General features: G+C 40.9%; 1 protein-coding gene across 7 annotated transcripts in view; it reads right to left on the bottom strand.

Annotated features, from left to right (window-relative positions):
- The window catches only part of limch1.S (LIM and calponin homology domains 1 S homeolog), a 173,504-nt gene that overhangs the window by 49,746 nt on the left and 96,258 nt on the right, over nt 1-27,500 (bottom strand). For all 7 annotated transcript variants that reach the window (XM_041579445.1, XM_041579446.1, XM_041579447.1 and 4 more), the window contains exons 4-7: nt 27,323-27,429; nt 22,982-23,012; nt 15,576-15,686; nt 910-1,105 (exon numbers count right to left, since the gene is read on the bottom strand). In XM_041579445.1, the coding sequence (XP_041435379.1) occupies nt 910-1,105; nt 15,576-15,686; nt 22,982-23,012; nt 27,323-27,429 (445 nt within the window). The remainder of the gene's footprint in view (nt 1-909; nt 1,106-15,575; nt 15,687-22,981; nt 23,013-27,322; nt 27,430-27,500) is intronic.

Genomic DNA, 27,500 nt, shown 5'->3' with positions numbered 1-27,500 from the left:
GCCTTAACACTTTGCGGCATCTCTAATACATTATATAATATTTCCATATAAAAGCAAGTGTTTCTCTTTCCTTAAAAAGAAAATATACAGTTTGGGAATAGTTTTTTTTACATCCATTTCTGTTCCATAAAATAAATTAAATAGGAAGAGGGTATAACATAATTTGTGCGCCTAACTGATGTCAACATATATTACATTTAAACATATGGATAAAGCAACCATATTGTATAGAACGTTTTCCGAAATTATTTTCCTAACGGACAGTAAACCTTAAATATAAAGAAGATTGTTTTCCTAAAAAAGCATATTGTTAAAACCTGGCCCATGGCTGGCTACTGTACATTAGTACATCCAGCTAGCCAAAATTAACACATTTTCACATTAATTTTAATCAGAGAGGATTCAGCCAAAGGCAAAAAGCTCCTTTTAAATATTTAATTTAGTTTTTAATAAATCCCAGCAGTGTAATCCAATCTTGTGTGGGCAGATTTCAAGGAAATTACTAAATTGGCTTTCTTGGGTTTCTGCAGAGCTATTTCTGCCAACCTTCCTTCTACCTCCTCCATTGAGATATTTGTTGTTGATTTCCTAGACTAAATAGTCAAGTATACTTTTACCAAGGGAATCTTCTAACCAAGTTACTCCTTCTAAGAATTGAGGTTGGGATTTCTAAATATCAGCCCTAACCCTGCTGGTCTTTATAAAACAAAGGCCATAGCACTTATGCAAATAATGAGTTTTCCCTTAGACAGCTGAAAATAAATCTCATTTGTAGTGTACAGCTGCTCAGAGATCACTGACATTCCTCATATTTCTTAAATATGGCTTGGATTCAACTTAGAGTAAGTTAAACAAACACAGTTTTACGGCACTACCGAGGCTTATCGTTTATTTGTAAATTCCACTCACCATCGCTGCTTCCCCTCAGGACTACATCTGGAGATGGTGTCTGCTGTGATCGAGATCCAAATGAGTCTAGACTATCGAAGGAGTCATCTCTGCCATGCCTGGGGGGAGAGAGGGAGTCGCTTCTCTCCGAGTCCCAACAATCTATGTAGCCACTGTCCCGTATGCTGCGTTTTGGACTCTCTATTTCCTCATTTTCCTGCAAAAAAAATTGATACGGAATTATCAAACAATCCATAATTTGCAGACGGAAAGAAAATGTATATGTATAATATAATAAACTGCTGGCTAATGTGGGAAACTGTTAAAATACTGATATTACAGTAAATATTCGATTCATCTGAAGGATAATCTTAGTGATGTAATTAGTACTAATTGATGTTTAATTTTGTCAATTGTGTGACATGACTCATGAAAATTAGTTAAAGAAATGATGCATCCACGTGTGTTGCTATAAGAATGTGAGCCGCAACCTCAGGCTGTCTTTATGTGGTCATGGAGCTCCTTGGTGATTGCATAGAGTAGGGTATGTTATTGCCAGCTTAACCCCAGTTTTGTTTTGGTACTGCTGTCTATCTGGACAGGAGGTCCCCAACCGTTTTTTTACCCATGAGCCATATTCAAATGTAAAAAGAGTTGGGGAACAACACAAGCTTGAAAAAAGTCCATAGGGATGCCAAATAAGGGTTTGATTGGTTATTTGGTAGCCTCTATGTGGACTGGCAGCCTACAGGAGGCTCTGTTTGGCAGTACACCTGTTTTTTATGCAACCAAAACTTGCCTCCAAGCCAAAAATTACAAGCCAAAAATTCAAGCATCCCACGGATTGGTGAGCAACATGTTGCTCATAAGCCACTGGTTGGGGACCGCTGATCTAGACAGTGACGGTCACCCCAACGTGGACCTCTAAAGACAGCTCAGTGTTACGTTAAATAGCTTTGGAATATAGTTCAAGTATGCGTCCCCACATTTGGGCATGGTCCCATTTACACCTTTAGGTCCACCGTTTAACTTGTAAACAAAATAGCAATATCCCGCAACAGTTGGAGGAGCGACACAGACCTTTTGGTGGTTTGTGGGACTTGTACTACAACATCATCTAAAGGGACACAAGTTGGGCAACAGTGATATTGTGTGGCCATTTGCAGTCATCCCAGTTTGGACCTCTAAAGACAACCCTAAAAAGGGCCCTAAAAGTCTGCAGTACCCACTATATTTTAGTTGCACCACACATTTGAAAAATGTCTCTCAGCCTTTTATTGATAGCCACAATGGGGCAAATTCACTAAGCGCCGAAGCGCCTAACGCTAGCGTGAATTCGCTGGCGTAACTTCGCTAGTGTAACTTCGCACCCTTACGCCTGGCGAATTTGCACAACGGACGTAACTACGCAAATTCACTAACGTGCGCATTGTACTGAACGCTACCTTTTACGCCAGACTTTCTTCGCCACCTCAGACCAGGCGAAGCGCAACAGAGTAGATAGGGATTGCGTCAAAAAAAGTTCCAAAAGTCCCAAAAAACTTTGGCATTTTTTCTTTATTATGGGTGATAGGCTGAAAACGATAGGCTCCTTCCCCCCTACATTTCCTAACTCATGGCAACTTAACTACACAGTGGGCACATGTGTAGGACAAAATAAAAATTTTATTTGCTGTTTTGAAGGTTTCCCAGGCTTGTGTAGTTCTGCTACGAATACTTCCATTGGAAATTGAATTTGGCGCTGTATGCATATTAACCATCGCTAGCGTAACTTCGCTTCACAAATTAACGCTAGCGCTACTTCGCAACCTTACGCTACCCCTGAGCGCAACTTCGGATTTTAGTGAATTTGCAGAGCGCTGGCGAAAATACGCCTGGCGAAGCAGACGCCAGCGCAACTACGATTCTTAGTGAATGTCCCACAATGTGACAAGATAAGAGTAAGCATCTCTGTGGGGTAATACTATTTTGTGTATTCTCATGTAAAACAACCCAGGGTTACAAAAGAACACTTAGCATTAAGAGCAGAACATAAAACAGCATATGTCTCCTTATTAAAGCAAGTATACGTTTTCTCATGCACAAGTGAGCAGCAGCAGATGTTGAGAATTGGACCAAGTCCCAGGAAAGGAACCGTGTGAATGACCTAATTGTTAATTAGCCAACGTGTTACAATTAGCTGTGCATCCCAGGCTTGTAAATTCCCTCAACTGACAATTTCCTCTTTTTTTTTTACATCGTTCAAGATACTATGTTAAGTTTATACACATTTCCATAATACTCTGTAAAATGCAAAGAGACATACCAAGGAAAATCGTAAAATGTTATTTTGAAAGAGGTGATGTCAGTACATCTGTTAAAACTGTTTGGAGTTTTTTTTCTTCACTGAAACAAGGTGGAACTGTTAGCCTAATATTCCTATTAGGTGATTTCCTATTAGCATCAGCAGTAATTGAGCAGATGCTGAAATGACTGCCAGCATAGGGTGAAAAAAAAATGGACAGACCCACTAGGATACCAAAAATCATATGATAAATATATATTCATTTCATATAATGAAACGTTAAACCCGCACCGTTTTAAGGTGGCCATACACGGGCCGATAAAAGCTGCCGACAGACTGTGTCGGCAGCTTATTGGCCCGTGTATGGGGGCCCCCGACGGGCTTCCCCGATCGAGATCTGGCCGAAAATCGGCCAGATCTCGATTGGATGGGTTTAAAAATCCCGTCGGATCGCGGCCGCATCTGTTCGTTGATGCGGTCCCGCGATCCGACCGCCCGTTTGCCGAATGCTAGGATCCGATCGTTGGGCCCTAGGGCCCACGATCGGATCTGCCCGATATTGCCCACCTCAAGGTGGGCATATCGGAGGGAGATCCGCTCGTTTGGCGACATCGCCAAACGAGCGGATCTATCCATGTATGGCCACCTTTACTCCAATCGCTTGGGTGCTTAAAGGAGAACTAAACCCTAAAACTGAATATCGCTAGAAATGCCATATTTTATACTCTGAACTTGCTACTCCAGCCAAAATGTGCAGCATCTTACAACAGTAATGATTCAGGACTTCACAGTTGTCACATGAGTTTGTCCATCTCCGATTAAGTTAGAAGTGTCTGTGACATGCACATGCTCAGTGTGTTTTGAGCTCAGTGTTTTGAAGTCGCTGTTAAGAAGCTAAGCTTAATTGTCACAAATCATCATGCAGAAATAAGGTTTGCCTGTCCTAGAATCTGATACTTCAATTCTCAAGCTTATTGCACTAGTTTCAGAGCTGCCATGTACTAATAATCTGAATTATTTCGTAATCAGCTTTGTATCATGACATTTATATTCTATATTGGTTCACTGATTTATATTCTATATTGGTCCCTAAACTCAGTAAGTGACAGCAGCACAGAGCATGTGCAGTGAATCAGCAGAAAAGAAGATGGGGAGCTACTGGGGCATCTTTGGAGACACAGATCTTTACTGCTAAAGGGCCGTGGTTGCCTTGGGCTGGTACAGAAGCTGAAAACATAATGTACAACATTTCTAGCTAGGAGCTAAAGTTCTCCTTTAAAGGGACTCTGTCATGATTTTTTGATGTAGTTCTTATTTCTAAATTACACTTACACTGCAAATAATTAACTTTGCAAATCTAAAATTTCATTCCTGTAGCAGCAAGTGTATTTTTTATATTAAAATATTGGTGTGTAGGCAGCTATCTCAGGTCATTTTGCCTGGTCATGTGCTTTCAGAAAGAGCCAGCACTTTAGAATGGAACTGCTTTCTGGCAGGCTGATGTTTCTCCTACTCAATGGGGCAAATTTACTAAAGGGAGAGGTGGCTAACGCTAGAGAAAATTCGCCAGCGTGACGTCATTTTGCCACTTTGCCGATTTACTAACGGGTGCTGGTGTGAATTCATTAGTGGACCTACTCTAGCGCTACTTTGCACCCTTATGCCACGCGAAGTTGCACTATGGCGAAGGGACGTAACTACGCTAATTCACTAACTTGCGCATTTTCATGAACGTTACCTCTTGCGCCAGACGTTACTTTGCTACCTCAGACCTGGCGAAGTGCAATAGAGCAGATAGGGATGGTTAAAAAAAAAAGCTGGAATTTTTTCTAAGTCCCAAAAAACGTTGGGTCTTTTACTTTTTACAGGGTGATAGGCTGAAAAATAGTGAATTTTTTTTAGGGTACCCTCCTTCCCTCGTACATTTGATAACATATGGCACATAAACTATACTGTGGGCACATGTGTAGGGCATTAGAATACATTTATTAAGGTTCCCTGGCCTTGTGTAGAATAATGTGTTTTCTGCTGTATATACGGCCTTTGTACTTTAACTGCACGCTGTTTGCAAATTTCCGATTGCTAGCGTAACTTTGAACCGCTGATCGTAACATCGCTAGTGCAACTTAGCAAACGATAGGAAATTTGTGCGCAACTTCGGATCTTCGTGAATTTGCACAGCCCTGGCGAATCTATGCCTGGCGAAGCTTGGCGAAGTCAACTCTGGTGCAACTTCAGAGGTAAGTAAATTTGCACCAACGTAACTGAATGTGTCGCAGTGGGACCTGGATTTTACTACTGAGTGCTGTTCTTCGATCTACCAGGGAGCTGTTATCTTGTGTTAGGGAGCTGCTATCTGGTTACCTTCCCATTGTTCTGTTGTTAGGCTACTGGGGGGGGGGTGATATCACACCAACTTGCAGTACAGCAGTAAAGAGTGACTGAAGTTAATCAGAGCACAAGTCACATGACTGGGGGCAACTGGGAATCTGACAATATGTCTAGCCCCATGTCAGATTTCAAAATTAAATATAAAAAAAAAATCTGTTTGCTCTTTTGAGAATTCTGTCGGCATTATTAAGGCATGTGTTTTGAAAAAAACATTTTTCCAATGACAGTATTTCTTTAAGCATCATTACATACCTAAGGGCAATGACAAATGAGGAGACTAGTCGGCTCACGATTAATCATGGGGCAACTAGTCTCCTCCAAATGCTTCCCCAGTGCCTAACATGCAAAGAAAATATACGCAACAATCAGAAGTAGTCATGCCGTGTCTGTTTCCCCAGTGGCATTTCACATTTTAGCCACTGGGGGAGCATTTGCAGGCTCTAGTCGCCAGCGTTAGAGAAGATTAATTAATCACGGGCTGACTAGTCTCCTCATTTGTCATTGCCCTAAGGGTACAAAATGCATCAGACGGTAGAGGTATCCAGTGTGAGTCTGTTTTTTATTTGGTATCAGTTGATGAACTGAATGTAAATGGAAGGCTACTTAATTGTTACTTAATCTACAAGGGAATTCAATAGTGACATAGTTTTGTTTTGAAATCACAGCTTGGCTACTCCTGAAAAGCTTTGCTGGCTCCAATTAGCCCCAACTCCATTTCTTCTGCATAATAAAATTCCTTGGGAGCTACATAACTTTAAAAACCCAATTGATCCAAAGACTTGAAATTAGAATCTCCAAAAACTGCTTACGCTTGTTTTCACGCCGCCAGCTCCTGGCTACAGGGAATTGAAAGTACTTGTTGCTGCACTGGCTGAACAATGGTCGTCTTTGATAGGGTTCTTTTCCTGAATTCCTTACAGTGCAAGCGGCACATAGTGAAATAGTGAAATCCAATGGGGAAGAGGTCATTGGAATCTATCCTCACCCTCATGCATAATAATCTCTTGTTCATTTCCATCATTTCAATGTAAATTACAAAGCTACAGGCAAGTAAAAAAGGTGTACTACATGTACAAAGTTTAACTAGACTCCATTAAAGGGAAATTAAACCTTCCCTCTTTTAACCCATTCAGTTGGCCTTATGTAGAAAAGGTGCATAAACACTATATACCGTATATATCTTTCAGATCGTTTAAATTTGTTTATATACAGACATACCCGATTCCATAGATTGAAAGTCTATGGAAGAGACCAATTCCCTACCCCTAAAGCTGGCCATACACTATAATATCTGCTCATTTTGCAAAAGTAACATTTACAATGTTGGGAATACGAGTCCTTGATCTGTCAAGAAAATAAAATCTGCCCGATTTTTGGCCAAATATTGGTTCGGTGGGCCAGTCAGAGGGCTTCCTACATAGACAGATAAGCTGCTGAATCAATCTGAAGGGCCTTAAAGGAGAAGCAATCCCAAGAGTTAAAAAAAAACCCCTACCCTACATAGAACCCCTCCCTCTTCCCCCCAGCCTAAGTGTTACCCCGGCAAATGCCCCTAACTTTTTACTTACCCCTCGGTGCAGATTCAGGCATCAGAGTTCACGGGCACCATTTTCTTCTCTTCGGTAATCTGCAGAATGAGACAGACACATGCAGTGTCGGACTGGCCCGGCGGGATACCGGGAAAATACCCGGTGGGCCCCGACCCTAGTGGGCCCCGCCGGGCCAGTCCCCCTCTCCCAAACTTTTTTTTAAAAATAATAAAAAAAAAATCGGCGCATAGTAGCGCCGTTTGCGCATGCGCGCCGAGCGCCGTTTCCGTTTGCGCATGCGCGCCGTTTGCGCATGCGCGATGCGCCGAGCATAGATTCGCCGAACAAGTAGGTAGCGGGGCCAGAGGGGGGCCCTGGACACCAGTCCCGGTGGGCCCCGGACCCCCCAGTCCGACCCTGGACACATGTGCAGCAATTTTCTATTTCACGACAACTGGGCATGCGCCGAAACTCACAAAAATTGCTGAAGTGGCAGTCTCATTCTGAAGATTACCGAATCGGCTGAAGATGGTGCCCCTGAACTGGGATATGCCTGGGTGCAGAATCAACTAATTAATCCACATCAATCAAAAAGATCCGCACTCAAAGGTCTTAAAAATCATGAAAAATATATTACAAAGCTAAGGACTAACAATTCGGCCTACCCTAAGACTTTTCTCATGTATGTATGTATGTATGTATGTATGTATGTATGTATGTATGTATGTGTGTGTGTGTGTGTGTATATATGTATAAAATTATACAATGGGTGCCCCAGCACTCTTAGAGGTATACTTGCTGTGTTAGTCGGTGCTCGCTCCAATAGGAGACGCCGTCACGTCCCCACATGAAATAAAATATGTAAAGAAGAAGCAGCACTCGTCAATTGCAAAAAATTGTATTAAAAGATCAGAGCATCACTCAAGGCAACGTTTCGGACAACACATGTGCCCTTTGTCAAGCCAAAAAAATTCTCTCAGCATCTCACAGGTATCACATTATATAGGCAACAGACAGGAAATGACCTCAAAATTTGCATATACATAAGTACAGAGCATTATCATATACAAATATCTATAAAAACAAAAACAGGTCATAATCACGATTTAAACCCCGAGGATATAAAGATTTGAGCATATAAATCCACCATACCTCTCTTCTTTTAAGTTTCAATTCTCTATCCCCCCCTCTTCTCATAGGCGGTACTACTTCCAAGACCATAAATTTAAGCTGATCTGCCGTGTGTCCCAAATCAACAAAATGTTTTGAAACAGGTAATGTGGTATTGCCCAAATTAATACTAGAACGATGTTGCGATATACGTGATTTGACCATCTGGGTGGTCTCACCCACATAGATGAGACCACACGGACATGTCAACACGTAAATCGCAAATTTTGAAATACACGTAAAATGCCCTCATAGCTGTATCCGTTGGCCGGTCTGGGGGTGAATAAACTCTCTCCCTTTCAATACGAAAGGACATTGTACGCAGCTTAGGCAGGGATACATACCCTTAGATCTGCCTCCCCAAAATGTATGTGCCTCCATAGGTTTAGTTTTCACTAAAGTGGAAGTAACATGTGCCCCAATAGTTTTGCCTTTCCTATAGGAGATAAGTGGAGGTGCTCTAAATTCTGGTATAGTAGGATAAGCATTTCGTAAAATATACCAATGCTTGCGTAGTAATTTACCAATAGCTTCGCTATTATTATGAAACTGGGTGACAAATGGTACACGTTGCGTCTGTTTAGTTTTCCCCTTGGGATGTCTGACCCTTTGCTGGGCTTGTTGAATCACCTTTTCCGGGTATCCCCTCTCTCTAAATTTGTGGCACATAATTTGCTCCTGTTTCTCTTTTTCTTTCCCTTCACTCACTAACCTCTGAACTCTTGAGAGTTGGCTAATGGGGATTGATTTCTTCGTATGTGGGGGATGCTGACTGGTAAAGTGAAGAATTTGATTCCTATCAGTAGGCTTTGTAAATAAGGATGTACATATAGAACCTTCCAAATCTTTATAAACTAGAACATCCAAAAAATTGATTTTTTGGAGATCATAAACAAGCGTAAATGAGATTGAGGGGTGTAACCCATTGATCCTACCATGAAACCGCTGAAGGGAGTCAACGTCACCCCGCCATAACACAAAGACATCATCGATGTATCTCCACCAGGCCAGACAATGTCTGGAGAAGTCTACATCAAGGTAATTGTGCAGTTGTTCAAGCCTTGCCATAAAGGCATTGGCATATGACGGGGCGACGTTGGATCCCATCGCGGTTCCACGTAGTTGAAGGTAGTACTGCTCCCGAAAAGTGAAATAGTTACAACACAATATGATCTCCAAAGCCTGTAGGAAAAAATCAATCTGATGCACAGAGTAATGCGCTCCTTCCTTCAGTATCCACTGACTTGCTTCTAACCCATCACTATGTGGTATAGACGTGTAAAGACTGGCCACATCCAATGTGGCCAGAATTACACCCTCACCCACATTTCCTAGTGATTGTAATTTGTGAAGAAAATGTCCAGTATCCCTTATAAATGAAGGTACCTCTTGAATCAAGGGACTTAGTACTTTATCAAGCATTATAGCTAATGGGCAAAAGACCGAGTCAATGCCGGCCACAATAGGTCTCCCTGGTGGACACACTGGGTCCTTGTGAATTTTAGGGAGAACATATATTAGTACTAATTTGGGCAATACCACATTACCTGTTTCAAAACATTTTGTTGATTTGGGACACATGGCAGATCAGCTTAAATTTATGGTCTTGGAAGTAGTACCGCCTATGAGAAGAAGGGGGGATAGAGAATTGAAACTTAAAAGAAGAGAGGTATGGTGGATTTATATGCTCAAATCTTTATATCCTCGGGGTTTAAATCGTGATTATGACCTGTTTTTGTTTTTATATAGCTTTATAAATATGCCCCATATATTATTTATAATTTTAAAGGTGAAGGAAAGGTCTTTTTACTTGGGAGTGCCAAAGTACAATTAAACAGATTTATAAATATATGCCCCACAGTGTAAATTGAGGGGAAAAAAATGATGATTGCCCACACAGGCCGATTGTTAGTGTGGAATGATAATAGTTACAAATAGTTCACAATATGAAACCTCACAAAACCTGCCATAGTAAATACATTTGGAAGTCACTGCAAACTGTTACTTCAAAGCATGTTTGTATGATAACTACCTTGCACTATTTCAGTACATTCCAACCCTGAGAGGACTATGAACAGTCTTTCAGAGTGTCAGCCTTGTTTCACTCAGAGATTAGCAAAAGTGCAAGTAAATGTGATTTTGTTTTTCTAATGAATTACTGTACAAGTGTTTTCCATTCCAGAAACCCCTGTCAGGATCTGGGCATATAACGTCATGCACCCAAACTGCCATCTTTCTTCAAGTCAAAAGAAACATTTACGACTAACTGCATCAGTAAATTATAATACATGTAAATACTGTTACAGTACAGAGGCCATTATTTATTTCTTATGCCGCAGTGGCACAGTCAGAAAGTACATTTTTTCCTTGTAAATTATAATGATACTACAAGTCACAGATGAATTGTAAGACCATGAGCAGTTCTATTATTTGCTCTTTACTTAAGAGTAGAGTATAAATACTCCCTTTTTCAACATAAGTGCAATAAATAGGGCATTTTTTTAAAGGAGAGCTAAACCCTAAAAATTAATATGGTCAAAAATGCTGAACTTATTGTACCAGCCTAAAGTGTCAGCTTGTCAATAGCAGCAATGATCCAGGACTTCAAACTTGTCACAGGGGGTCACCATCTTGGAAAGTGTCTGTGACACTCACATGCTCAGTGGGCTCTGAGCAGCTGTTGAGAAGCTAAGTTTAGGGGTCGTCACTAATTATCCAGCAGAAAATGAGGTTGTCATGTAATATAAGCTGATGCTACAGGGCTGATTATTAAATTCTGATAATAGTTGTACTGGTTGTTTTGAGAAGTTAAGCTTAGAGGTCGTCACAAATCAAGCAGAAAATGAAATTATACTGTAATATAAGCTGATGCTACAGGGCTGATTATTAGATTCTGATGCTAGTTGCACTCGTTTCTGTGCTGCCATGTAGTAATTATCTGTATTAATCAGCCTTATATTGTGACATTTTTTTCTATGTGTACTGTATATTGTGAGTGGGTCCCTAAGCTCAGTAAGTGACAGCAGCACAGAGCATGTGCAGTGAATCAGCAGAAAAGAAGATCGGGAGCTACTGGGGCATCTTTGGAGACACAGATCTTTACTGCTAAAGGGCTGTGGTTGCCTTGGGCTGGTACAGAAGCCCAAAACATAATGTACAACAGTTCTAGCCTACTTATTTAGTTAAGATTAGTTTTCCTATAATCACAAAAAAATCTATGGTTTTTAATATTTTTGAGCTTAACAGGGTAAACAGCAAAACTGAAGCTACACTATGTTTGGTCCTTGCAAGGTAGACTATTGGCCATACACGTGCAGATAAAGATGCCGATATCGGTCGTTTGGACCAATTTGACAGCTTATCTGCCCGTGTATGGGGGCTTCCAACGGGTCTTCCCGATCGATATCTGGCCACGATATCGATCGGGAAGGTTTGATTTTTAACCGACTGACCCGTCGGCGTATCGTAATTCGATCGTTCGGCCATACGACCGAACGTTTGAATTACCCCCGATATAGCCATGCCGTTAATGGCATATCGGGCAAAGATAAGCTCGTTTGGCGATTTTGCCAAACGAGCGGATCTTTGAGTCTATGGCCACCTTAAGATTACCATTGCTCAGATAACCCTACTGCATAATGGGCTCCTGCTTATCTCCGCACTGAGAATTTTCATCATCTACATAGCAAGGACCAAACACAAAGTAGCTTATATTTCCCTGTTTGCTCCTGATTTTTGTGATTGAAATAAATGTCAAGAAGTATGTCCAGGACAATCCCGATTAATTGAATTCTAACATTACTCATCTGGATAACTGGGGTTGGCGCATAAAGGTAGCAAAAACACAGTGTTTATTTGTCATTCCAGCTAACTGCCTTGGTTTCTATGGAAAAACTTATTTTCCTAGAAAAGTCATGAAAAAGTCCTTTTTTGGGGGGAAAACGCCACTTAGGAAAAGAGAGGTGCATTTGTATATAGATAATAAGTATCCAAGGAGAGATTGATACAACTGAGGGGCACAGTTAGAATGTCTTAATCATTCAACCCCAAATAATGGCACACAAGATAAGGTGTCCAAAAGAAAAAGAATGGGACGATTCCTGGCAATTAAGCACAGTAGCACCTGGCTTTGAACGTCTGTCTCTGTCCTAATCTGATTTCCTTTAACATCATTTACCAAACTTCCGTTTAACCTTTGCTTTCTTTATTACATCCCTAGGCAGGTCAACCACTTAGAACTGTCAAAGGCATCCACATAGAAAAAGTTGGACATGAAACTGACCCTCCAAAGAATATCAGTTTTAAAGCATATTTGTTTTCTTTTTTCCTAAAAACCCTACTTTTATGATTTGAAAAACAAAGTCATATTTTTCAGAGTGAAGATTTTAAATAAGGGTTAAAAGGCATCCTGGACTAATTACATGTTGAAGAATGCCGGTATATGTGCAGTTAGCAGAAAAGACTGATTATAGCAGTCCTTCTGCACACGTAAGAGAACGACAGTAACAGTTATTTAGGTGATTTACCATCAGGAGAGAATAATTAAAGGGCAAACTCAAAGAATATTTTCTAGTGTACGTAAAATGATTGATGCTTGCACAGAATTCCATGTGCTGTTTCTGCGTAACTGCTCTTATTGACATCAGCTTTTGTTTTTATTCCCTCCCAGTCAGCAAATTCCCTGGGTGTGATCTGTTGTTATACAGCACAACTGCACAAGGGCAGGAAAAATGTCTCCGTCACAAGCTGTCCTAAACAGATGTTGCTTTCAACTTAAATCAAGGCACATGAATGCTTATATAAGTAGCTATGACACACACAAAAAATTGATACAAAATCACAACTTTAATCAGGATATAAACCCAGAAACAAGCCATAGTCATCACATTACAATAAATAACTTTGCCATACACTTGCCACTGGGCCAGATTGGGTTTATATACAAGTATTGGATACAGTGATGCCCCACACGGGCACATTGTGATTTTCACCTTAAAACACAGACAATAAGTGAATGGAATGTGAGGAATAATGAACTCCATATACTGTTCCCACAATTTGAGGTTGCAATGGATCTCTCAGTGTGATGTAAGCTTTAAGTGGAATAGTCACAATTAGAAAAACAGACTAAATGGAAGTGGATAATGAATTTGTTTGTCAAAAAGGTTTAGGCTAGGGCCAGACGGGGACTGGAATTAAGGTGGCCATAGACGCACAGATAATATCGTACAAAACAAATTTTCGTATGATATTTGTTGCGATTATGGTGGGCTAAGAGCCACCTGATATCGGCAGAAGACTTGGATATCAGTCGGCTCGTCGATCGGGCTGGACGGAAAATTTTGATTGGGTGCCTTTGAAGTCACCTAAACATTGGCAATTGTTAGTGCTGAATCGTCAGATACAGATAGAATTCTATTGTTTCTACTTGTATATCTGACGAGTCAACTCTACACGTGTGTATTGAAACCAACGAACTTTCTTGGAAAGATCTTTTCCAAGAAAGGTCGTAATTGTTTTGTCTATGGCAACCTTTAGCCTGCTGAAATCCGCAGGGCAATTCCAGCACTTCACCACAAGCAGTTTCCTCATCTCCTTATGGGGTATATTTATCAAAGAGTGAAGTTAATAGTGAAGTTCCGCCACTAGAGTGAAATTCCGCCACTCTCCATTCATTTCTATGGGATAGGCGTATTTATCAAAGGGTGAACTTTCACTTTCACCCATTGATAAATACGCCTTTCAAAATCCCATAGAAATGAATGGAGAGTGGCGGAATTTCACTCTAGTGGCGGAACTTCACTCTTTGATAAATTTACCCCTTTGTGTCTGGAACTTGTGTCGACTCTGGCGAGAACACACTCTGCGGATTTCGTGGAGAAATGCAGAGTTCATTCACACCGTAGCTGATATAAGGTTTCCAGATGCGAAAGAAGAAGAGGATACTGGTCGCAGTAAGTGGTTGGAATCGACCCGTGGATTTCAGCAGGCTGATTATGGCCCCGAGTCCCCGACTGGCCCTAGATTTCAGATGGCCATAAACAGGCCGATAAATGCTGCCGACAGACCGAGTCGGCAGCTTATTGGCCTGTGTGTGGGGCCCTCCGGCAGGCTTCCCCGATCAATATCTGGCCGAGAGTCTGCTAGATGTCAATTGCGCAGGGGTAAAATTCCAGTTCGTTGATGCGTTCCGGTGATGAAACCGCCCGTATAATCTGATCTTTGGACCCTAGGGCCCATGATAGGATCAGTCCGATATCGCCCACCTCAAGGTGGGCATTTAGAGGAGAGATCTCTATGTGTATGGCCACCTTATTTGTTTATATATTTAACTAAGAATTCCTCAACATAACATGTTTTTTTCTGGCTGCAACCAACACACTGATGTTAAGAAGTCAATGACAACATTTGCCTGCTATTATTGGCTGCAGGGCTGCTGCGGATATGAGGCCTCTCTGTGCTCTCTGCATTTAGTAGCCCTCACCCATGACCTCTTCCGACGCTAAACTGGAGGGGGTAGCATCAGTAAGGCTGCTACAGGGAGGCAGAGGGGCCACAATTACTCCTGATTGGCTGATTCAAGAGTTGGGGCAGGTGCAAAGGACACATTCCAAAGCTTTCTGCACTCACTGGCACTGCCTGACAAGCAAGTTAATGGGCAGGATAGAGGGATGCTTAAAGGGGACCTGTGACCCGGTAAAAATTCCAAAAAAAAAATCCTAATGCATAGAGGAGGGGCAGGCAATATTTGATTGACAGCTGAGATTTTTAAATGAGTTTACATAAGCTATGAATGTGTTAATAAGAAAAATAATTTAGAAGTCATGTTTAAATTGAAAAGGACATTTATTGTACAACCTTTTATGTCTAGATGACAGGTCCGCTTTAAGTGTCCCCCCTCCCCAGCCCCCCTAGTGAATGCAGACATGCTGAAAGCTGGCAGTGCTGTATTCATGGTGAGGAGCGCATGTCTTTGCAGTTTGGAATGATACCCAGGATGCTAAAGTGCAGGGCAGGGTTGCATATGTTTTAGCAGGTTACACTGCACTTTATAGTTAACCCTAGTTTTCTCTTATGTCTAACGGATGCATTCAATTTGTTCTTGATGTTACTAAGCAATAGAAAATGCTTAGCAATGAAATGCTTCATTAGAATCTAGCCATGAGATTCCTTATGTATGTGTTGAACTAAGCAGTATGGTGGCACCCGCGCACTGGATCTATACCTGTATGTACAATATGAAAAATGGACAGAACTATAACATGAAAGCAAATGTAAAGCATAGATACAAAATGGTATAAAAATAAACTTACTTTTCTCATTTGTGCCAGCAATCCCTCAAACTCTTTCAAGTCCAGGTTGGTGCCACTATAGGATGAGCAGCCGTTTGCAGTTCTCCCCAGCCAGTACAGGGTGATGAGTACCTGTACCAAGAAATACTGTGTCAGTCACAGGCTGCATTAATAAGCCTAGAATTGTGATTTATACACCTAAAGAGTTCAGCAGGGAATAAGGAAAATTCATAGCACTGGTGTGATCTATTAAAGGGAAAAATGCTACAGAACTTAACAACGTTGTTTGGCATTTTAATTATTCCCCAGCGTAGCGTCAATGCTCTTGGACAGTTAACAACACCCCTTTCCTTGCAAAATTACTTTTTTCACCAATAGGGAAGGAAAAATTTAGGGATGCACCGAATCCAGGATTCGGCCAGGATTCGGCCGAATCCTTGTGCCTGGCCGAACCGAATCCGAATCCTAATTTGCATATGTAAATTAGGGGCGAGTAGGGAATTTTGTGATTTTTCATCACAAAAGAAGAATTTTTTCCACTTTTTCCTTTCCTGCCCCTAATTTGCATATAGAAAATTAGGATTCGGTTCGGTATTCGGCCGAATCTTTCACCAAGGATTCGGTGATTCGGCCGAATCCCAAATAGTAGATTCGGTGCATCCCTAGAAAAATTGCTGAGGGAAAAAAAAAACCAGTTGCCGAATTTTTATGCAGAATATGGATGAGTTCCGCTTGGGAGCAACACCCACTTTCAAACATGATTAAGCTGGGGTAGCTTGACCCACAGAGCAAAATGTGTTGTCATCGTTATTCAGTGGCTTTATTAAATAATCGTTGCTCTTTTCCATGCAGTCAGTCACAAAAGATGCTAATGAAGTATTCAGAGGTCTGTGTCACAGTTGAGTAGGCAGCGCTGACAATGTACAAATTAGGCAAGTCAGAGTTCAAGTAAGCATTGTGCGTTCCAATCCAGTCTTTACACACCAATACCAGCTGACAGTCAGGCACTAGTACTGAATATTCTATGTTCAATACTTGATGTAAGATTCATACAGAAGTTCATACTTTAAAGCTTATCTAAATAATATCCCCATTTTATTCTGTTAAAGGAAAACTAAACTCTAAAATTGAATGTGGCTAAAAATGTCATATTTTATATACTGAACCTATAGCACCAGCCTAAAGTTTCAGCTTGTCAATAGCAGCAATGATCCAGGGCTTCAAACTTGTCACAGGGGGTCACCATCTTGGAAAGTGTCTGACACTCACATGCTCAGTGGGCTCTGAGCAGCTGTTGAGAAGCTAAGCTTAGGGCTCGTCACTAATTATCAAGCAGAAAATGTGGTTTGTCTGTAATATTAGCTGATGCTACAAGGCTGATTATTAAATTCTGATGCTAATTGCACTGGTTTCTGTGCTGCCATGTAGTTATTATCTGTATTAATTACTAATCAGCCTTATATTGTGACATTTCTATTCTATGTGTACTGTATATTGTGAGTGGGTCTCTAAGCTCAGTAAGTGACAGCAACACAGAGCATGTGCAGTGAATCAGCAGAAAAAAAGATGGGGAGCTACTGGGGCATCTTTGGAGACTTTGGAAACACAGATCTTCACTGCTAAAGAGCTGTGGTTGCCTTAGGCTGGTACAGACAGGGCTGGCACTTCAAGGCCTCATGGTGCTAGCACTGGCCACCTCTTGCGCGCACACCCCCTCCTCCCGAAGATGCATGGACCTATCGCCGACTCCGTAGTGCACGCACCCTCCCTGTGCGTGCGCTCTCAAGCACAGGAGCACTGGGGAGCTTTGAGTCCCCAGTGGTCCTTAGGGATGTGGCTGGGCGGTATGTTGCCCCTAAAATTTTGCTGCCCTAGGCCCGGTCCTTTGTGGCCTCGCCACAAATCCGGGCCTGGGTACAGAAGCCAAAAACATAATGTACAATATTTCTAGCTACTTCTTTAGTTAAGCTTTAGTTCTCCTTTAAGCCCTGGAAAATCAAAATATCTGAATAATGACCATAGGGCCCTGTGAGGCTGCGGCTTTATGGGGCTTGGAGTAGTAGTGGGGGGGTTAAGATAGCTAAAGGGGGGATATAAATTATTCTCCTAGGCACAGCAGAAAGCCCAGCTTGAAGGTCACATAGGATGAGATGTGGGCAGTATATACAGAACATAGAGGTAGAAGGCGCACACTCCCCAATACAAAATCAAAAACTAACAAAAGTAAACATAAGCGAGGTGCTAAACCTCCAGGACACTACCCATCTGTAGTTTCCAGAAAATCATACATGAAAATCAAAAAAGAGGAAAGCACACTCTATAATTAAATAAAAACGAATTTTATTGCATGCTAGTTACCCCACATGGCAACAGCATGTGGGCAGTGGCAGACTGGGCCTCCTAGGACCACACCTACCAGGGCACCAAAGATACACTAGGGCATCTCACATTCTGGGAAATGTACATATACCACATTTTACAGACAGTAATACAGTGATTATCCAACACTTAAATGTCCCAAAACAGAATTAACCCAGTTTGTTTATAAAGGCATATTGTTTTTTTTTCCTGCTTTTTTCTTTAGAATAGCGTTAAATAATATCCCTCAACTCTTGGCCCCTGGGGTTCCCAAACAACAGTTGAAACAGAATAGAAAGCACCACTGGAAAATACATCCACCCATTTGTGTTTGATGATTGATCCTTTCTGCTTTGCTGCAATTGCTAAACTAACAGCAAGTCATAAAATAAGTGGAATCAGGCTTCCGGAAGCAGAGTCTCTTGGGGAGCAGAAAAGTAAGCAATGGCATACCTGCAATGAAAGGTTCAGTGACAGGCAGACTGCATGGTGCCAGCAAGCTTACGGTGGACCGGCCTGACAGTGTCACCCAACTTGACAAATGGATGGAACAGCTGCTCTATCAAGGTGAGGACAAAGATAACAGCAACTCTGGGTGAGGTCAGTCTGCAGAAGGCCCTTCTGTTTCAGCTCAAGTGGAGTTTTTAAGTAATCCTAAAGCACCTTGTTGATGTCTCAGATTTAACCATTTGAAGAAAGTGCAAATTCTTCCTATTTTTCTCCTAATACAGCAGATGCTTATGATTTGGACTGGTGTGTAAATCAAGCACAAATGGACAGAGTTACTTCTATGGTGAAAGTGATGGCACAAGGGTAGGACATAAGCACCTAAACATCAAGCACCTAAAGCTGCAAGACACAAAGGAAGCTTTGGATTTACTGTCCGTTGCTTTGGACATGATGCAATTTGCATCTCCTGCACCTAAAGTAGGAATAGCTGGCACAAGCATTTGCAAGGTGCTTAAGGCTAAGGCCACACTAGGCGATAGCGCCGCGTTTTGACTCGCGGCGACTTTTCGCCGCGACTTTTAAGCCGTAATCGCTGGGGAAACTTTTGCGCTGGCGTCTATGGGGAATCGTGTAAAATCGCCATACGCGATTCCCCATAGACGCCAGCGCAAAAGTTTCCCCAGCGATTGCTTAAAAGTCGCGATGAAAAGTCGCGGCGAAAAGTCGCCGCGAGTCAAATCGCGGCGCTATCGCCTAGTGTGGCCTTAGCCTAAATGGGCATCCAACTTTTGTGCTCATAGTGGATCCTATCAGTTTTAAATGTGCACATTTGTCTCTTTTTGTGGAGCAGGTTACAGTTGAGGCTCTCTACATCAACTGGCTCAGTCTCTGGCTCAGTCTCTTATGAAACCCAAGTTATGCAGAGTTACTCGTGGAATGGAATGGAGTGCCCCAGAGGTTGTCAGGAATAAAAAAGGGAGGGTTTGTCCACTGTGGTGCAATAAAAAAGAGATTATAGTTCCTATAAATTTTTAGTTATGGTAGACTTTATTTATTGCAATATAAGCAATTACAATGGCACTAGGTAGAAAAAAAACGATGAAACAGTATTATAGGTGGCATGCTTGCGTGTGAGAAACTGAAATTTGGCATGTCCTAATGTTAAAACATGTCCTCAGTTGCTTAGCTTTGTAGGGTATATTTTAAATGGGTGAAAAGTTAATTTATCAATAAAATTCAACAAAAAGAGAACCCCTCGAGGTAAAAGAGCCACAGAGTTCTATTGTGGGGAAAATTATGATTATTATGTGCTAGTTCAATAGCTGGTGCTTTTGTTGCCATGACTGTTTGCCCACAGTCTCTACTACATGACCGACTGGTGCGGACATAGATTGTGCACTGAATGCCTGGATTGCTGTCACAGTCAGTCAGCGACTGGAAATTACGTGGACTAACATAGCCACCAGGAGGTCCAGGAGAGGGGGAAATGAGCAGGAACATGGCTGCTGTTACGAGTATGGCTGCTGGATTTCAGGCGTGTGGCCTGTACAGGGGTTCTATGGTCTACATATTACTTTAGTTCAGGGGTCCCCAACATTTTTTTTTACCCGTGAGCAACATTCAGATATAAAAAGAGTTGGGGAGTAACACAAGCATGAAACATTTTCCAGTAGCTGTCAAAAAAGGCTGTTTGGTAGCCCCAATGTGGACTGGCAGCTTACATGAGACTATTTGGCAGTGCAACTGTTTTTAATGCAACCACAACTTGCCTCCAAGACAGAAATGAAAAAACCTGCTTTCAGACCACTGAGAGCAACGTCCAAGGGGTTGGTGAGCAACATGTTGCTCGGAAGCCACTGGTTAGGGAACACTGCTTTAGTCCTTTAAGTAGGTTATGCAAATCAGATCGAAAACTCCCAATTTGAATTCCAGGTTTATCAATACTTATGCAAGGCACTGCCTGACTTTTTCTTTGGTTCTTCAGGCCAATGGGGAAGCTTGTTTTGGTCCTCCTGCTTGCTGCTTACAGTGTTATGTCACCATTGCAGCTTTGTTTATCGTTAAAAACATAAGTTCCTAGAACAGCTGTGCCTCAGGGGACTCCTGCCTAAATGCAAGTTAGGAAGCTATGTTAACCTGAACTCTCTCTTCATACATCTTTAACCTTTTAACTAATAAGGGGTCATTGACAATATACTGGGGAGTGTTTAACCCATTAGAACAGAATTTTTAAGTAGCCCAAAAAAAGCCTGACACTCCCCCACCCCTATTTAAATTAACCAGCATTCCAACCTGAGAAACACTTTTAAACAGGAATGGCAAAGAAATCAACAATTTATCAAAATGCCTTAGTATGTCTGAACTATCTATGCCTTTTTAATGCCTCCGATTTCCCCTGAAAGAGATCCGGACATGTTCTGATGGATGAAACGTTACCCTTTTCACCTGTATTTACCATATCCAGGCTGTAGATTTTTTTCACATAAATACATTGGCAACTCTGGAGGTTTATGTGGACGCCTTCCATGAAAATAAACAACGTACAGCGAGTGGAGCAGGCAGGACCATTTAAATGTCGGGCTGCACTCCATCACTCACACTAAGCTAACTCGCAGGGTTTGTTCCCCCTTCCGCTAGACAATTACAGTCATTAGTACCTCTTCAGGCATAAATCAACAGAAAATTACATGAAATTGGATTAGATCTCAATCCATTTGTAAAACATTCCTGCTGACAAATGTGCACACTGGTTGGAAAGTGTGAAGTCAAACATCGGGTAGTATTTTACATTGAAAATGACAGTTCTGGCAGGGCACTACATTTGCAATGCAGGAATACATTAATAATCCACAACCGTACATTACTGACTTTACCCCACAATCTCCGAGAGAGGAATTACAGCACATCATCTAATGCTCTTTAATGCCAAGATCCCTTGTGTTTGCCAGCAGGGGAGACAACCTACATCTCTAGAACAGTACATTTTTCTTACAAATTAAAACAATCTGGCAATGGCAGACAATCTAAATAAAACAAAAGGAGAATTTAATATTTTAAAAATAGCATGAATCCAAACCCCAATATGTATAAAACTGTCAGCTTCTGTATTTTAACAAGCTGGTCAAATGAGGTGATCCCAGACTCAACCAAGGTGAAGTGGGAACACTAAAAGGAAGTGGTAGAAATAGTGGGAGCATTAGCACCCACAGCAGCATAACTACCATTGACTCCCTCCACTCCAAAAGTGCACCCAAGACTAGAGTAAGCATGCAGTTTCACCCGTGATGAGACGCCATCATTTCTCCAACGGGCCAGGGTGCAGTCGCAACCCAATTTATTTTTTTTTTGAACAACCCTGCACAATGTGGGAGATGTGTTTAAAAACCAATATAAGTAACACACTATAGTGAAGCAGTGTTTCCCTCACTGCTACAGTTTACAGTTATAGCTCTGTATATGGCCCTGATTAAATGCCAACAGGAGAGTGCAATGCCCCATAACTTCTGTATAGGTACAGGTACAGGTCTTGTTATCCAGAATGTTTGTGACCTGGGGTTTTCCGGATAACGGATGTTTCCGTAATTTGGATCTTCATACCTTAAGTCTACTCGAAAATCACGTAAACATTAAATAAACTCAATAGGCTAGAATAATAGTACTGAGAGTGGGCCCCTTGTCTAATTTTTTTTGGTGGGCCCCTGGTCTAAGGTTTTTGGGTGGGCCCCTGTTGTCCCAGTCCAACACTGTATACAACAGGTAAAAAGAGGCAAAGCAGAGCTGAAATGGAAGGAGAGTTGGTTGCTGCCAAATCCAGTCCCAGTGCCACTTATATTAATAATCTATAAAATACCCTTCAGTGATGCCCAATGAAAAAAAAAGATTTTAACGCAATGCTTCCTCTCTGATCTCGGTCTCTGTGCTACATGATAAAGTGGGAAAATATATGTATCTAGTTTATAAATAAAAATCAGCTCCAATTACATGTCCTGCAGTATCCTCCTGTATTCCTTCTAGTGACTTACTGCACACTGAGCAGATTTGGATCAGATAGAATAAATAATGTTGTTTTCTGTCTCTTTTTGGATGATAGCAAGATAAATTCTTTTTTTACTTTTGCAGCTCTTTTATCAGAGAAATCCGGAATTCCCATGGCATTGTGTGGAAAGGAATGTAGCGCTCTTTTGATTAGTGGGAACCGAGGTATCAAAGACACAAAAGTTATTTACTGTTCTGAACACTCATGGAACTAACTATGCCAGGGCCCTCATCTAATATAGTTCCTGGAGTATTTAGAAAAGGAAAAAAACAATATTATTAACCTTTATTTATACTAGGGATTCACCGAATCCAGTATTTTGGATTCGGCCGAATACCAAACAGAACCCTAATTTGCATATGCAAATTTGGGTGGGAAGGGGAAAACATTTTTTACTTCCTTATTTTGTGACAAAAAGTCACGCGACTTTCCTCCCTGCCCATAATTTGCATATGCAAATTAGGATTCGGTTCGGCCGAATCCTGCTAAGAAAGGCCGAATCCTGGATTCGGTGCATCCCTAATTTATACAGTGTTGACATATTCTAGATCATCACATTATAATAAATATTTCTTATACTCACATTCCTTAGTTTTCTGTTGCAATCTGAAGTCCTGGGGGTTAAAGAGAATAATAAAAACAGTAAGCAATATTAAACACATTACTTAAGCTGACAAATTCCAACACTAAATACTGTTTAGTGTGGCATATAACAAAAACATTATAACAGAAGGTGAATAATAACAATGAATAATAACAAGATACTGTATGCAGTGGGATATGCAAAGTGCTAATCACTGAAGAGTCCCAAACACAAAACCAAAGGATATTCATGAACATTGTACTTGAACACTGAATGTATGTGTTTTTCTTTTTTGTGTTAATAAACCTTGCCTGAATATTTTTTTTAAAAAAAAAAAAGCACTTTGAGAATTTGCTCTAAAATTAATGTTTAGGTGGGAATCAAAAAGAAAGAAAAGGGGAAACATACACCAACAACAATGTTATTTAACTGTATTATGGGGCTGCTTTTTAAAAGCTGGGAGTAAAGTAGCCCCATGACTAACAACCTGGTCCTAGAATCGCCCTATATTTTGGGGTCACCTACCCAGTGTCGGTAGTGAGAGCATAATGCAGTTGTACGTAGTTTTTTTTTCTTTTGATAAGTTATATTATATAAACTATACCCCTGCTGAATCTAAAGTTCCAAAGAGTAATATCTAAAGAGGGACATTGCGTTGTGCATGATATAGTGAATAAAGTACCCCCTCTTGTAAAATATAAGGATATTATAAGTTACCGAGGAGTTTCATGACCATATAAAAACACGAGGCCAAAGGTCATGAAACTCCGAGAAACTTTATTTATTATAAAACACAAGTTTCAGTGAGTCATGTGACAGAAATGACATCAGAACTCACCGTTTATAACTGATGACATCAGAACTCACCGTTTATAAGGATATAATTTACAAGATATTCATGGCTTTTGTGTATTATAAATGATATATGGCACCATATTTTTATTTAATATCACCTTTATTTGAGATTCCCATAGATATTCTCTGGTCCATCTGATTGTTACAAAGGAGTGAGGGGCATGTCCCAGAATTTAGTCCTTAGAAGTACAGTAGCATCATACAGGGAAGTGCAGTTTATCAATTAATGCAAGTGCCAGAAAGCTTGATGTATTGTTTCAGTGTGCAGCAAAGCAGCCATATGCTTTAAATGCTCTTGCCAACTGCATCTAAGGGTGTCTGTCCTTATATTCTTCTCTTTTGCAATTACTGAATGACATCTAGTGGAAAAGGTAAATTTAAAGGAACAGATGATACCCTTGATTATCTACTTATAATTTATCCACTTGATTATGGCGGAGGTCTGATTTTAAATCAGTGTGGCAGAATAAAATGAATTAGGAGAGAGAGTAAAGCACCATGCTTCTATCAAGTACTATAAATGGTCTCCCAAAAGTAATTATCTTTCTAATTCCAAAAACCAACAACCACAGGAGTTTGAGAATCGATAAAATACCAATTGTGCCACAACACCAATTCAACCACCTTAATGATCAGTAGTCAACTTTCACTTAAACCTGAGATTTCCTTTAAAGTACATGTGCAATTGATTCAGTTCATTTAGTTTTTAATTGCAAATCAACTAATCAGTGCCTTAAGGTGATTTTACAAAACAATTAATTAATGGCTATATAAAGTACATAATATAATGACTTAATTGTAATCAATTAACATAAAGTGCAGTGACCTTGGAGTTCCAGTGCAGGAGTGCAATAGAGAAGAGGAGGATAAGTTGAACTGAGCGATGGGTTAAACTAAATGCCACCCCACTTGACCAATTCCAAATTATAGTATCTAAAGCTTCAACAGTATTAAAACCAATATGTTAAGCAAAAATCCACCAACGCGCGTTTCGCAAAGTTAGCTTTCTCAAGGTGAATCAATACTTAACTTTTGGGAGATCATTTATAGTACTTGATAGAAGCGTGGTGCTTTTCTCTCTCTCTCCTAATTATTTTTATCTAGTGGAAAAGGGGCACAGCGTACGTACATTTTAGGCAATACAAGTGTCACGGTCGGCACCCAACACCAGAACAAATGCCAAGCACCCTGGTCTTGGCTCATGCTTCACCTGTAGTGTGACCGCCTTTGGCCTCGGGAGGAGCCCTCAGCTACTTGGATACCACCAGGACTTAAAGGGATACTGTCATGGGAAAAACTTTTTTTTCAAAATGAATCAGTTAATAGTGCTACTCCAGTAGTATTCTGCACTGAAATCCATATCTCAAAAGAGCAAACAGATTTTTTTTAATTCAATTTTTAAATCTGACATGGGGCTAGACATATTGTCAATTTCCCAGCTGCCCCAAGTCATGTGACTTGTGCTCTGATAAACTTCAATCACTCTTTACTGCTGTACTGCAAGTTGGAGTGATATCACCTCCCTACCTTTCCCCCCCAGCAGCCAAACAAAAGAACAATGGTAAGGTAACCAGATAACAGCTCCCCAACACAAGATAACTACTTCCTGGTAGATCTAAGAACAACACTCAATAGTAAAAACCCATGTCCCACTGAGACACATTCAGTTACATTGAGAAGGAAAAACAGCAGCCTGCCAGAAAGCATTTCTCTCCTAAAGTGCAGGCACAAGTCACATGACCAGGGGCAGTTGGGAAATTGAAGACCCATGTCAGATTTCAAAATTGAATATAAAAAAATCTGTTTGCTCTTTTGAGAAATGGATTTCAGTGCAGAATTCTGCTGGAGTAGCACTATTAACTGATGCGTTTTGAAAAAACATGTTTTCCAATGACAGTATCCCTTTAAACGAGAGGTGCAAGGCCAGATGTTCTGGATAGGCAGAAGGGCACGACTGTTAATGAGAGTCTTTGGGCTGAAGGTCGTAGTACAAGGCATTAGGCAATAGAGTAGTCAGATCAGGCCGGGGCAGGCAGAGAGCAAATGTAGTCAGTCAGGCAAGGGTCAAACCAGGAAGTCAATCAGAAGGGTTAAGCAGAAGGAGTAGTCGGTATTCAGGCAAAGGTCAGAATCCAGAGGTCAGAATAGTCAAAAAGCCAGACAGGGGTCACAACAGGAATCAAAACAGGTTCAAAACAGGTTCAAAACAGGATAGCAAATGCTCAGAAAGCTTCAGGAACAAATTCCTATCACAGGCAATGATCTACAAGCCAAAATCCCCTTTTGAGCGTTTGAATTTCGTCATCACGCCAGCGCGTCCATGTCTATAAAGAAGATAAGACGCTGGTACGCGCGCCCTAAGAAGCAGTGACAGGGCAGAGAGAGGAGCAGCGCGGCGGGCGTCCCCGCTGCACCCCTAGACCACCAGGGTGAGTTTCTTTTATTACAACAAGGTTCCATACTTGAACCTTATCTCAGATCTCTTCTTTATTTGAAAACTACACTGACATATAACAAGAAAAGGATTCTTTGCCAATGCAGGAAAATATAAGATTATGGCACTTTATCCCTTGATAAAGTCAATTTTATATGAACAGATTGTTCTCTTCTCCTGCCAGCAAGGGAATGATACAATGTGTGACTTCTAATGCTTGAGAAAGCAGCGGAAGCTATATCTTTTTAAAAAGCAAGCACAGTGACAACTCCCCTCCCCTAACATGATACATGTTGAGAAAAATGACTAAATTGTATGCTGCAGTTTCACAGGAATATGTGAACACCAATATGTTTTGCCTGACCTAGGTGGCAGTGCCAATTTTAGGACAGTGCCGATAGGCTGCCTACTCTGTGCCCCTCACCCTCAGACAGGTCCCTTGGAAACAATGTTTCACATTCTAAAATTACGTTTCCCAACTGGTTGTTTGAGGATGCTGAGAATCACAACAACCAGATAGCTGCTAGTATGTGGACATAACGGAATGTTCTTATGGAAGACCTGATGCTTATAAGTGTACTGGCCTTACAGTTTGTTTTTTAGGTAAATTTATGATTTGTATGTGAGCTTTCCATGCCAATAGTAGTTCGCTATGTGCAAAATATGTGTGCGAAACTGGCACGCCTTCCCACGAGGAATCAGATTTATTTTCCCGCAAAGCAAATTTTTGGGAAAACTTAATAAAAAATAAGCATAAAAAACCAGAGCAGATTTGTAGCAGAAAATGTTGAGATAAAATTGAACTTTGATAAATAACCGCTTATGGTGGATCAAGGAGGTAAGTAGCTTCTGGTCATCTTTCAAGAAAGTGTAGTAACACTGGGGCTTTTTAAAAAATGCAATTTGGTGAACTGTAAAGCCTATTTTAAATTAAACCTTTATCATCAGAAGTAGACCAAACAATAGAGGATGTGCATTTGTTGGGCAACCACTGCAGGGCTGAGAATAGCAACACTTACAACACAGATTTGTGATGGTAACCAATCACTTACCTGCCTGTTGTCCTGTTAGCTGTGTCCTGTAGGTCACCTGGGTCAAACAGCTGAGATTCTTTCAGCCCAAGCTCTTTGCAACCTCTTAGAAATAATGTTATATTGTCCTGCAATAAAAAAAAAAAAAAAGATAGGTTTTTAATAACATTTGTAGCATTTTATGCAACATGCCAAAAAA

This window comes from Xenopus laevis, chromosome 1S (assembly GCF_017654675.1).
Source record: "Xenopus laevis strain J_2021 chromosome 1S, Xenopus_laevis_v10.1, whole genome shotgun sequence".
Lineage (NCBI taxonomy): Eukaryota > Metazoa > Chordata > Amphibia > Anura > Pipidae > Xenopus > Xenopus laevis.
This window is presented reverse-complemented; position numbering and strand designations above follow the sequence as displayed.